Source organism: Pinus tabuliformis, chromosome 9 (assembly GCF_031772625.1).
Source record: "Pinus tabuliformis cultivar Carrire ecotype Pingquan chromosome 9, CPIR1, whole genome shotgun sequence".
In the NCBI taxonomy this organism is placed as follows: Eukaryota; Viridiplantae; Streptophyta; class Pinopsida; order Pinales; family Pinaceae; genus Pinus; species Pinus tabuliformis.
In genome coordinates this window covers 353,101,634-353,115,207 of record NC_142307.1, presented here as the reverse complement: position 1 = coordinate 353,115,207, position 13,574 = coordinate 353,101,634, and the positions used below count along the sequence as shown (strand labels likewise).

At 37.9% G+C, this 13,574-nt stretch overlaps 1 protein-coding gene across 1 annotated transcript; it reads left to right on the top strand.

Annotated features, from left to right (window-relative positions):
- The first annotated feature begins 275 nt into the window (after positions 1 to 275).
- On the top strand, positions 276 to 1,688 carry LOC149148664 (uncharacterized). The gene has a single exon (XM_089437829.1). It carries the CDS (start codon positions 387 to 389, stop codon positions 1,332 to 1,334), a length of 948 nt encoding a protein of 315 aa, XP_089293955.1. The 5' UTR covers positions 276 to 386; the 3' UTR covers positions 1,335 to 1,688.
- Positions 1,689 to 13,574: the final 11,886 nt, after the last annotated feature.

The following is a 13,574-nucleotide window of genomic DNA, read 5'->3' as shown; positions in this document are numbered from 1 at the left end:
ACAATTAATATTTACTCAATAATAATTTCAAATTAGATTAAAAATATATATAAAAAAATGGACCAAACCGAGAACGTTTAGAACCCAATTAATTAAAGTCTAAGTTAGATAAAAAAATACATAAAAAAAATGGACCAAACCGAGAACGTTTAGAACCCAATTAATTGAAGTGTAAGTGTAAGTTTTCCTGTGCATTCGGACTTGGGACCCCACAACTGACCATGATCCATTGCTTAGCGTCGAAGTTATGAATGCGGATAAATATGAAATTCACATGCTCGCCACCTCAAATCGATGGAAAACTTATATAAATCCTGACAGGGGTTGCAGAGATCTATCCCTCCCATTTCTAGCCAGAAGTCTCACATCTTCCCACCTCTGAAGCCATGGCAAGACCCCCGAAGCCCATTGATGTGGAGCTCACAATTCTTTCAGCTCGCGATCTGAAGAACGTGAATTGGCGACACGGCGACTTGCGCCCTTACGCCGTGGCGTGGGTCGATCCCGATTTCAAGGTCTCCAGCAGGGTCGATCCGCAGGGCGATACGAACCCGTCATGGGACGAGAAGCTCACGATTCCCGTAGGCAACAGGCCCCTGGAAGATGCCGAATTGACCATCGAAGTCGTGCACGAAAAGCCCTCGGAGGACACCAAACCGCTGGTTGGCACCACACGGATTTCGCTTTCCCAAGTCCTGGACGAAGTCGGATTCGAAGAAAAGCTGGAGAGGACCCTGAAGCTCAAACGCCCGTCCGGCCGTCCGCAAGGCAAGCTTGAAATTCTGATCCGTTTAAGAGAAAAGCGATGGCCGGAACCCCAGTACGCACAGCCCTACGGAACCAGAGGTTTCAATCCAAGCTATCCTGCTTACCCTTCTCAGCAATACCCATATGCCAATCCTTCCGCAGGGTATGCCAATCCGCCGGCAGGGTACCCTTACCCTTATCAGCCACCAAACCCTTACGCGCAGCCAAATCCTTATGGGCAACCAAATCCTTATGGGCAACCAAATCCTTATCAGGGATCAAACCCTAGTCCCTATGGGGGTTCGTATTATAACGAGGCTCCGCCTGTGGGATCTTCTTCGGGTGCTTATTCTGCAGCCACGGCACCCCCTGCGGCTTATTATGGGCAGCCTGAGAAGCCCAAGAGCAGCAAGTTTGGCATGGGCACTGGTCTGGCGGTTGGGGCCGTGGCAGGGGCTTTGGGAGGCTTGGCTTTGGGTGAGGTTGTTAACTACGAGGAGGATAAGATTGAAGACAGAGTTGCAGAGAGAGTAGAAGACAATTTAGGCTATGACGATGATTATGGCGGCGGGGATGATGATTATTAAGAATAGTAAGATATAGAGGACATAAATTGGAAATGTTTTTCTGATTTGTGTTTTCTGGTTCCTTAGCTGATTCTGCAGCTGATTAGTGTTTTTGCTAGAAGCAGATGTTGTGGTTGTTTTCGTTTCTTTTGGGGTGCAATTCTTCTGCATAACTTATGGAATAGTATTAGCTACTTATCCAGACAGTATTTGAAAGCATAGTGTAGTTTCTTTGAGGCTGATTTGGACCCAAATAAGAAATTACTCAAAAATATGAGTATATTGTGTGGAATAATGCTATGTCTGTCGAGTAATAAAGTTTTTTTCATCAAAATGGCAAATAACTGGGTTTGCCTACCTTATTCAATTCTTATACATCTTGATCTTCTTGCCGTCTGCTATCTTTACTAAGTTTTTAATCTGCCTCACAAATGCCATAATGTTTGGTTGAAAACGCTGAAATGGTTGAAGATCTTAAGATCATTTCATGCAAAGCACCTATTGCCGAGAGCTAGTTTTTAAGCATTTCCAGTTTTCTGTTTTTAAGAGAAACTGATGCTTATATCTCAGGTGATGTTTAGTTCTTATACATCTGGATCTTCTTGCCGTCTGCTATCTTTACTAAGTTTTTAATCTGCCTCACAAATGCCATAATGTTTGGTTGAAAACGCTGAAATGGTTGAAGATCTTAAGATCATTTCATGCAAAGCACCTATTGCCGAGAGCTAGTTTTTAAGCATTTCCAGTTTTCTGTTTTTAAGAGAAATGGATGCTTATATCTCTGAAGTGATGTTTAGTTCTTATACATCTTGATCTTCTTGCCGTCTGCTATCTTTACTAAGTTTTTAATCTGCCTCACAAATGCCATAATGTTTGGTTGAAAACGCTGAAATTGTTGAAGATCTTAAGATCATTTCATGCAAAGCATCTATTGCCGAGAGCTTGTTTTTAAGCATTTCCAGTTTTCTGTTTTTAAGAGAAACTGATGCTTATATCTCTGAAGTGATGTTTATGTTAGTGGAAGGGATGTACATGTAGATGAAATGACATTGTTCTGTAACTTGGGTGTTAAAGTTTGTGAGTGTAAGTATTGTTAATAAAATAAATAAAAAATGTATGAGGGGTAGATTAGTTGGTTTGTCTGGGGTTTAGTCTTCATTAGGTTACATATTCAAACCTCATGGGGTTGAGGATGGAAGTCACTTTGGGGGAATTAAACTTCCAAGGGGTGTTCAGATTGAGCTTTGTACAATGCTGGTGATAAGCATCCCATTTTGGATGGTCACAGGTTCAAACTTCATGGGGAAGGGTGGTAACAGATTCAAACTTCATTGGGAAGGGTTGAGGATGGAAGCCCCTTTTGGGAATTTAAACTTCCCAAGGGTGTTCAGGCTTGATTAAGCCTTGCACAATCCTTTTGTGGGTTGATCAGTGTTCTTCCATCTAATAAAAGGGCCAGCCCTACATAATCTTAATGATAAGCATCCCATTGTGGGTGGATTGGTGTTCTTCCATCCAATTAAAGGGCTAGACCCAGGATAAGCTCAGCCTGGTCTCAACAAAAAAATTAAAGAAAAGAAAGAAAAAGATTTCATATATTTTTATAAATTTCAATCTTTATCAAACAATATGGGATGGTGCAAAAAAAATTGAGATTTGCATATTGATATTTTTGCTTCCTTTCTTTAGAGCTTAAGATTCAGAGATTACATCCATCTTAATTTTAGATGTATCAAGTGCACCTTGGTGATAAACATCTCATTGTGGGTGGATTGGTGTTCTTCTATCCAATAAAAAAAAAAGCTAGCTCGGTTTAGTCAAAAAAAAGTTTTCATATATTTTTATAAAGATTGAATTTCAATCTTTATGAAACATTATATAATGTTGAAAAAAATTGAGATTTACATACTGATATTTTTAGCTTCCTCGAAAGCTTAAGATTCAAGATTACATCCATCTTAATTTCCAGAAAGAAAAACGTTAGTGTTGTATATGAAAATGTTATTCAATTAGTTACTGATTATACGATGAGTTCATTAGTCCATATTCCTAGTATATCAATATTATTGTTTCTTTTTATTGTATTGATTCATTAGTCCATATTCTTAGTATATCAATATTATTGTTTCTTTCTATTGTATTGATTTTATATAAATTATATTTAGTTTGAATATTGTGATTGATTTTTTTTTTAATTGAGAGGACTTACGATCAGTTCTCATCATGTTACACCTCTACCTTATATTATGTGAAGACTTACGATCAACTGCATCATTTAAGTGCATTCAATATAACTTTTTCCTTGCCTATTGATACCAGTATTGACTCTGAGTAAAGCAATAGCATGTGAGTATTTATATTTAATAAAAAGTAGTAAGATGAGTTTGATTTACAGAAGTAATTTACTCTGATTATGAGTTCTATCTCTGAAATAAATCAAGAAATTGTTATGATCTATCTGGTAATGCAGTGGTTAATTTCGAGACATTTGTTTTGCTACCAACTCAAAGATTAGATGTTACTCTTGTGTAGCATAACTTGACCGGCATTCTGATTTTAAAGATTCTGATATATTCTCTGGATGGAAATATAGGATGGGTATGCACTGTCATACAAAATACCAGCTAGCTTTTCAGCTGTGCCATTTGATTTATTACACCAGACAGTCGGGCATTAGGCTGATTTGGCAGATCTGCATTTGCATCCTAATTTACGTTTTCATCTGTTTTCTGAATGCTAGGAAAAAATAATAAGCTTTCTGTTTCTGAATACATGATTAGGGGAGCATAACGCTTACAGCGAGTTTGTTTTACTTCAGTTTGTTAGGGTAAAAGCTGCGAAATATTCTTATGCTGTGGTATTGTTCTGCGTTGAAATATACATGGATAACATATTTTTAAAAACCTAATCACAGTTATTTCTTAATTTGTTATTGAAAATCCTAATTATAAAGAAGGTATTTATATATCTAAACGATGTCATTCTCACTTCTGGAGATGTAAATTGAATTTTTTTATACCCTGTATGCCATGTAGAATGAAATTCACAATCCCAAGGTTCTTTTGCTGCCAAAAAGGAAATCTTCCATGTAAAATGAATGAGGGGAGAGGTGGTCATAGAACATTTTCTTTTACCAAAAAGGAATTTTCCATGTAAAAGCAATGAGGGGAGAGATGGTCACAGAATGTCTTTCCTGGAATCTAATGTCGCTTTGGCCTTTTGGCCAAAACCAAATCAAACTGCTCTCGTGATTTTGGCCTTTAACATAAAATGCATTGAAAAAATAATTACCACCTCAAATTGCAAGGACCTTGCAGAAGGAATGTAACAAAGATGAATATTTCGATTCTAAAGGAGATTTTTGAATTGTTTTGACCTGATAAATTTAAGTAGGACAAATAAGACCTTGGCTTGCACATTTTGTTTAGCTCGGTAGATATAGTTAAGTTTTATTTGAGCCAGTTGTATGCTATACCAAGTCCTAGCATTTCGGAACAGTGTTGTGCCAAGTTATATGCTATACCTAAGTCTTCGCATTCCCGGATGGTGTTGTGCCAAGAGACATGTGACTCGATTGATATTCCTTATTGAGAAATTTCTATAGTGCATGGCCAACTCCATTTCTGTTTCGTATAATTGTTGTAGAAATTGTATAGACGAAGTAATCTTCACCAAGAAATTTGTATTTTATGTGATTCATGAATTTCATCTTATTTTAATGAGGTCATAGATTTATGATATTGCAAAGGGTTATATTGAGAAAGGGTGGGGGTGAGAGGCGACGGAGGGGTGCATCAGTGAAACATTGATTGGATCATCATTAACCAATTTTTACTTTTCATTAAATCATTAGTCTATCCATATATAAGCCACTGATCAAAACTCAATACATGAAAAAAATCTCAAACCACGAGAGCATCACAATCATAACACATGGACACTAGGGATTTTAGGTGGAAACCCATTAAGGGAGAAAACCACCATGCTTCTTCTTCTCTTAATCTTTAATCATTACATCATACACTGACACCCACGAACGTGCAAGCATTGATTTGCAAGGCAATGACCTCAATTTCGTGCGAGCACCCACTCGCTCCAGGGAATTAATTGATTGAAGCACTTAATTGATTGAAGCACCCACTCGACTAGGCAATTCCCTAATGGAAGCACCCACTTCCACAACAATACACAGATCTCGATCCGCTGAATGCATTGACCCCCAAATAGTTTCTCAAGCACTCTCTAACCAACAAGCCACTACTCCTAGCGAGCCATGATTTGCTTGAAGGCACCGACCTTACGAATAACCATTGTGGACCACGTTTTCATACATTTTCATTCTGGATCCATTCACACTCTCTGTCATTAGCGTTAATTAACACAAATTCTCTTGCAATGTCGTTCTTCAATACAAACCTCTTCTCAACAATATACTATCATCTGTAACTCACTAGCAATACTCACTCTGTGTCTAGCAACACATTCATTCTGTCATCATCAACACACTCATGCAACACTCTTTAATCTATCACACAACCGCAAACAACATTCACCGGCGTTGGTCAACATTCACTGGCTTTGGTCAACATTCACCGGCTTTGGTCAAATAAACTCAACATAACACATCATCAAGCTTAGCGGTGGCAACATATTAACAACGTCAATCTCCAACAGATAATGAGACTCAACAATAACACCTACAGAAAGCAACCCTTTGATCTCTTCAACAAGTGCAATTCAAAGAGGCACAATAGCAAGACATAACCCATATATATACAATAAGGGTTTGCACAATTCCAGTCCTATTATAATATACTTTGATCATGCCCTGTAACTAAATTTATGCACATATAAGGCATAAATTCATGTTCAAGCATTCCAACACAACACTCAGCTCATACTCTTATCTCTGCATTAGACCTCGATTCACCATAATGATCATTGCTTGGATGCAATCCACATTGGATTTCACGTGCACAAATCTTTCCGCCCATTCCACTAAATCACAGCACACCAGGTCGCAAGACAGGCCAGAATAGAGGATATTGGACCTTCTACTCATAACTATACAATACACAGTGCTAGATCGATTAGCACTTGCACTCTTCATACTGCCAATGCATTACATCATGAATGCTCCTTAACCCGCTGCTTCACATCAGAGCAGACCAACTTGCACCACCAGGCTTGTGCACTAGATCAATCATTGCTCACTCAAAATAATTCCTCATGCATTGATGCTCCAAGATTGGTCTCAATGCAGAGTCATGCTCCATATGAACCCTGAATGCACTCGAGCTTGGATGTAGACATGTACCACCACTACAATATTATTTTATTCTCTTTGATTGCTAGACCAAATCGATTGCTCTTTCCTTACCTATGAAACACCTCTAGATCACAACCTACTATCTGCTTATACCAGTGTTCCACGGGGACACGTCCCCAGGGTCGGCTGCACGCACTCCACGCACTCGGGACAGGGGGACGTCCGGGGAAACGTTTTCCCACGTCCCCCTTTTGGGGAGACGCAGGGAGTCGCGTCCCCCACACTGGGGAAACGTCCCCCCTTGCGTCTCCCCAAAAGGGGGACGCTTGGGCATCCCCCCTCAATATGGGCCATGCGTCCCCCATTAAATTTGCTTGTAAACAATGATTTATGACAGGGAAAACCTAGTATTTGACCATATTTCCCTACTAATGCTATGCAATTCATGCTATTCAAGTAAAAGTGACATTCTCCTTTATCTTTCATTTTCATCCTTTTACTTAAATTTTTAACATTACCATGAAATGACTCAGGATGGTTGAGAGTGGTTCCGATCTCATTGGATTTCATATGGAGAAAGTAGAATTTTAGATTTCACTCAAAATCCAGCAGACTTAACAGTTTTTCAGGAATTCAGGATTCAATGATTGCAATGTTTCCATTGCATTTTGTCATGTACAAGGGTATGAAATTTGTATTTAATGAAGAGCACCAAGCCTTCTTTGTACTTTAGAGTGACTTTTAGACCCATCACTCCATTGTTTTTGAGTTTTAGTTATATCAATTTACTATTCCAATATTCAGATTTCAGTGTCTATTATAGTCTATTTTGCTTAGTATTAATTAGATTCTAGAATGATGAAAGATGAATTCTAATTTTAAATCAATTTAGAATCTAGAATTATGAATGATGAATTTAATTTTTAAATCAATGTAGATTCTAGAATGGTGAATAATGAATAATGAATATGGATTGGAGTATTTCATTATTGAATCTTGTGGTCTATGGATGAATCATGTATGTATTAGGAAGGATGATGAATATGGATCAATGTATTTCATTATTTAATTCAATTATGTATGTATCATTGTATTTATGGTTTCATTATTGAATATGAATTTGAAATATATATATATATATATTAAAAAGGAAAAAAATATATATGCCCCGACGTCCCCCCATCCCCCCCTAAATTTCCCTAAAATTTGAGGGTACTCCCACACGTCCCCCTTGTGCGTCTCCCCGTCCTGGAGTCTTGGTGGAACATTGGCTTATACCTATCACACTTGTTTTCTTTTACCGATGATAACTGAAGCTAAACAAACCATTGAGCCCCTACTCTGACTAGTTGAATACCGAAATTGCAGACCCATGTAGACTCAAACATAGATCTCATCTACACACTTCAATTACACACTCGAACAATCAATACTAGACCAAATCAGATTGCTCACTTAACGTTGGCTCGATCAAAGCATCTCAATGTTGACTCAATCGAAGCATCACAAACTTTATCAACACCGTGGGAAATTCCATGGGAAAAAACATGTAGTTGGCTTGTGGTATTTTTATTGTCATGCAAATGATCATACACATGCTTTGCCTAAAGGAAATCCGTGTATATACACGCTTTGCTCACACACAAGCCGAGTACAGATTGCAAACTTAGGTTGTCTGCGAGCATTTCCACTTAGACTCCGAGCACTTCATCAATAGGTGAATAATGAATAATGAATATGGATTGGAGTATTTCATTATTGAATCTTGTGGTCTATGGATGAATCATGTATGTATTAGTAAGGATGATGAATATGGATCAATGTATTTCATTATTTAATTCAATTATGTATGTATCATTGTATTTATGCTTTCATTATTGAATATGAATTTGAAATATATATATATATATATATATTAAAAAGGAAAAAAATATATATGCCCCGACGTCCCCCCATCCCCCCCTAAATTTCCCTAAAATTTGAGGGTACTCCCACACGTCCCCCTTGTGCGTCTCCCCGTCCTGGAGTCTTGGTGGAACATTGGCTTATACCTATCACACTTGTTTTCTTTTACCGATGATAACTGAAGCTAAACAAACCATCGAGCCCCTACTTTGACTAGTTCAATACCGAAATTGCAGACCCATGTAGACTCGAACATAGATCACATCTACACACTCGAACAATCAATACTAGACCAAATCAGATTGCTCACTCAACGTTGGCTCGATCAAAGCATCTCAATGTTGACTCAATCGAAGCATCACAGAGTTTATCAACACCATGGGAAATTCCATGGGAAAAAACATGTAGTTGGCTTGTGGTATTTTTATTGTCATGCACATGATCATACACACACTTTGCTCACACACAAGCCGAGTACAGATTGCAAACTTAGGTTGTCTGCGAGCATTTCCACTTAGACTCCGAGCACTTCATCAATAGGGCTTCATGACATTAACTTCAACACAAAACTTGCAAACTTGACATTTGAGGGTTGACATCAAAACCAACCAAACAAAGTTGCCACCAACAATCTACCTGGTTGACATTGATAACAACCTCTTGCAAAAGCTAGGCTGTCTGATTTTTCTCTCCCCCTTTGACATCAATGGAAAATGACACGTAACTATTTGAATACTATGTTGAAATTTGATAACTAAAAAAATAGCTCCCTGCAATCCCAACCCGATTATAATTTCATGTTATCACTCATTCAGTTAAATGTCCTTTCCCATAAACATACATTCAACATATAGAATTTTGAAAACAAAAATTTCAGATTAAAACACGAGGCTGTCAACACACGTTGAAAATAAATATGGACATGACTAGCAACACACAAAAATACATAGATTTTTGGTCAACTTAGACCCAGACAAAACCCTTTCAATCTTCTCTGGAGGAAACTTGTTAGAGAGCCCTTCAATTTATTTATCGTTTAAGTTTAGGAAAAATACATTTGCAGATAAAACAGAACAACAAAATACAACTTATTTCTTCTGCCCAAAACTCCTTGAAAACCATGCCCACTTTACCTCAATTTTTGTGCCCACTTGAAGTTGAAAATGCACTGTACGGATTTCTATACCACTGTATGGACTGTACGGATTTTTTTTTTTTCATTTTTTTTTCAAAAACTTCTCTCGAACGATGTGTAGCTCACAACATTCCATGTTGTTCATATTGTACTTTCTGTTGTCTTCTATGCCTTGATTTCCATGCTCAACTTTGCCTAGAAATCACTCCGTCAACATGCTGCAACAAATTTCTCCTTGAGGACTTTTCTTCAGCGCTCAGCCTCATTTTTCCAATCTATTCATAAAGAATTAATGCAGTGTCTTTTTCCCCCTTTTGTTTTCCTAAATGATTTTTGGGCAACCTTAATATCTAATAGTTCAGATTCATTTAGATTAAGGGATGAGAATAAATGTGCGTTTAATTTTCACTTTCTATTTTTTAATTCACTCATTAAATAAAGTACTTACATTGTACTTTATGTCTAAAATCACTCTTCACTTTATAATTTAACATTGATTTTACCACTTATAAAGTCACTTTTACTTTATAAAGTTACACTCGCAAAAATAATTATTTTGGACAATTTTCCCTAGGTAGAGACTAATCCATGCGAAAGCATAAGTAGAGACTAATCAATGCAAAAGCATTTGTCCAAGGTACATTAAAAATAAACACTCCCTCTTACCGAGGAAAGTGTTTCTCACCACACTCATTTTGTCTCTGAAATGGACATGCTTGTCTCTTTGCAAGGACTTCGTGAGAACATCGGTGACCTACTCATATGTTGATATATACTCCAGGTTCACTACCCCCTTTTGAACATAGTTCTTGATGAAACGATATCTGATGTCAATGTGTTTTGACCTGTCATGAAACACTGGATTTTCCGCGAGTTTAATGCAACTCTGATTATCATAGTGAATAACTGCCGGTCTCAACTCCTGATCAAATAGGCCATACAACAACTTGTGAAGCCAAATGGCCTCACAACTTCCCTGGCTAGTAGCGATATACTTAGCGTCAGAAGACCTCAAAGCCACTGAGTTTTTCTTTTGACTGAACCATGACACAATTGTCGAAACCAATATGAAGAAACCCCCTGAAATTCTTTTCCTGTCAGAAGCACAACCTACCAAATTTGAATCTGTATAACCTGCCAACTTCACTCCATCTCTCCACCTATAGTCCAGACCATAATCAACAGTGCCCTGCACATAGTGAAGAGTGTGCTTTGTAGTTTCCCTATGCACCTTCCTGGGCTCAACCATGAACTGGCTAAGTGTGTTCACTGCGAAGCATATATCTGGGCTAGTGTTGACCAAATACATCAAGGACCCAATAAGTTGCTTATACAATCTGGGATCCACCAAACTAGAATTTGAAGCATGAAGCTTCTTCCAGTTGGTGACCACAGGTGTAGACATCGTTCTACAGTTTGCCATGTGAAATTTTCTCAACACATCCATAACATATTGCCCCTGCCCTAGAAAGATATGCCCCTCCTACCACACCTCAAGCCCCAAAAAGTAATACATCAGCCCAATGTCCTTCATCTCAAACTCCATAGCAAGATCCTCCTTGCAACCACTAATCAGTCTCTTTTCCTTAGTAATGAACAAGTCATCAACATACAACACAAGAATGAACAGATCATCCTTTACAACAATGTAGCATAGGTTCAGATCTACATCACTCTTTGTGAAACCCATCAGCTGCAATTAAGTATCAATCCTCGAATACCAAGCTCTCAGAGCTTTCTAAAGTCTGTAAAGTACTCGCCTCAACCGGCATACATGGGTCTCCCGCTCAAGTACCTCAAATCCTTGTGGTTGCTCGATGTACCCCTGTAAACAGAACTGTCATGCATTCTGTCACATCTGATAGCTCTCCTGTAGATTCATCTAGTTACCATATACAAGTGAGTTGTTCTGCTATAAGTGGGTTGCCATCAAGTATAACACATGTATCATAATGCCAACAATCTCCCCCTTTGGACTTGATGGCAACCATGTTGGTGTTAATTACTGCACGCTGTAGAAACTGTTAGAGATAACAACACCAAAATATTCTCCCCCTTTGACATCAAGGGAAAAGGGTGGACCAAGATATTCACCCCCTTGATATGAAGAATGTCATATCTGAACAGTTGAATATAAACCTTAATCATGCTCCCCCTAGGCAGATGCTGAATTCTCTGATTAGACTCCTTTGTGCATGTTTTAATATGCTGTGATGCACTAATCGTCCATGCTCGCCTTGAGCACATGCAGAGTCTGCAAAAATATTTTCCAAAAGAATAACATGACTCTATAACTCAATTATGTGAGTTTGACCTTCCTATCACTAATAACTCATACATACGTCAATCTTCCAACCAAGTGGGGATATACCAATTGTTTATAATCATTGAAATATAGAAATTATTACATCATCCTTCCCATGCATAGTGGGGGTACAAATTACATCATATGACCAAAAAGGACTCATTAAAAGACTATCACAGACAGAGACATTATTACGTCATGGGCCTTTACATGACCTTTACATCAAATGATATACATGACATTTTTAACAAAGACCAAAGACCTAAAGAAGACCATGATAGTCATCAACAACTATCATACACCATTTATGATCTGCATCATAAGCCTCTGTCAGCAACATCTAGACCAACAACCTGTATATGTCCATCATCAATGAATATTATCAACTTGTGACAAAGTATGTCGTATATAGATATCAACTCATCCTCTTGACCTTATCAAGATCTTGCTCTGTTTTCTTAGTAAAAAGAGCCTTATCATATGTCATATCAATGAATCAATTAAGCATATGTCATATCTCTAGGTAGTAACACAAGATCATTCACATCATATCATATGTATGTGAAAATACCATAGTCATCATCTATGATCATAACATCATCATCAAGAACCGCATGATCTTTCCATAAGAACTCTCAATATATCAACCATGTATCATCACTGGGGAATATCTCACATCCGATAAGCATCAACCATGATAGTCAATATATGTGAGTATCAACCTATCGTCATAAGGTAAGAATTCATCATCATTATGTGACTAAGTAAGCCACGTCTCTGAATATCCATTTCTTCAAATAGCTATGTCTTCATGAAACCTACAATAACACCATTCTCTTGGCTAACCAACAATATTTATCAATATGAAACTTAAGTAATCATCCATGTATCAACATAATGTGTATCCATCAATTATGTATCTAGCAAACCATGAGCACATGGTCATTTATCACGCTTTATTGATAACATCAATAGCAACAATCCTCAACGATGTGAGTGTTAGGGTTCCACCCTAACCCCCTTATTTATGTAATAGGATCGAGTCATAGTTATAGTTAAGTAAAGAGTCAATAAAGCCCATATTAATAATTGTAAGTGGTTAACTCGCATTTAATGAAGGGACCACAATTAGTTGCAAATGGGCCATGGTATTAGATAGATGGTATTAATAAGAACCATGGTATTTCCCCATGGTATCGCATGTATGAACCCTATATAAAGGAGAGAGACTCCCTTCGAGGAGCATAGTCTCTTATTTTGTAATCGAGCTTTGCTCTATTGGAGGTTGCCCACTTGAAGAGGCAAGTGAACATTGCTTTCTGAATAATAAAATACTTGCTATTATTTTTCGTTTCTCTATGTTCTGGGTATATTTTTTTCGCATATTTGGTATTCTGGTATCGTCTTGCAGGTTAAGAGCATAATAAGTGGTATCAGAGCGCTTTCCAGGGCCGGTGGGATCTCTAATTTTTAGCAAATTTGTTTTTTGGCTACAGACGTGTTTCAGCATCTTTAAACCACAGGATCTGTCGTTGAGCGCATAAACCTGTGGATTTGGTGAGGCATGCACGTAGGAAATACAAGAGTTTGTCACACTTATTGGACTCCCTTGTAACCCTTGTGGGTACCCCTTCGAGTAGTAGCGCA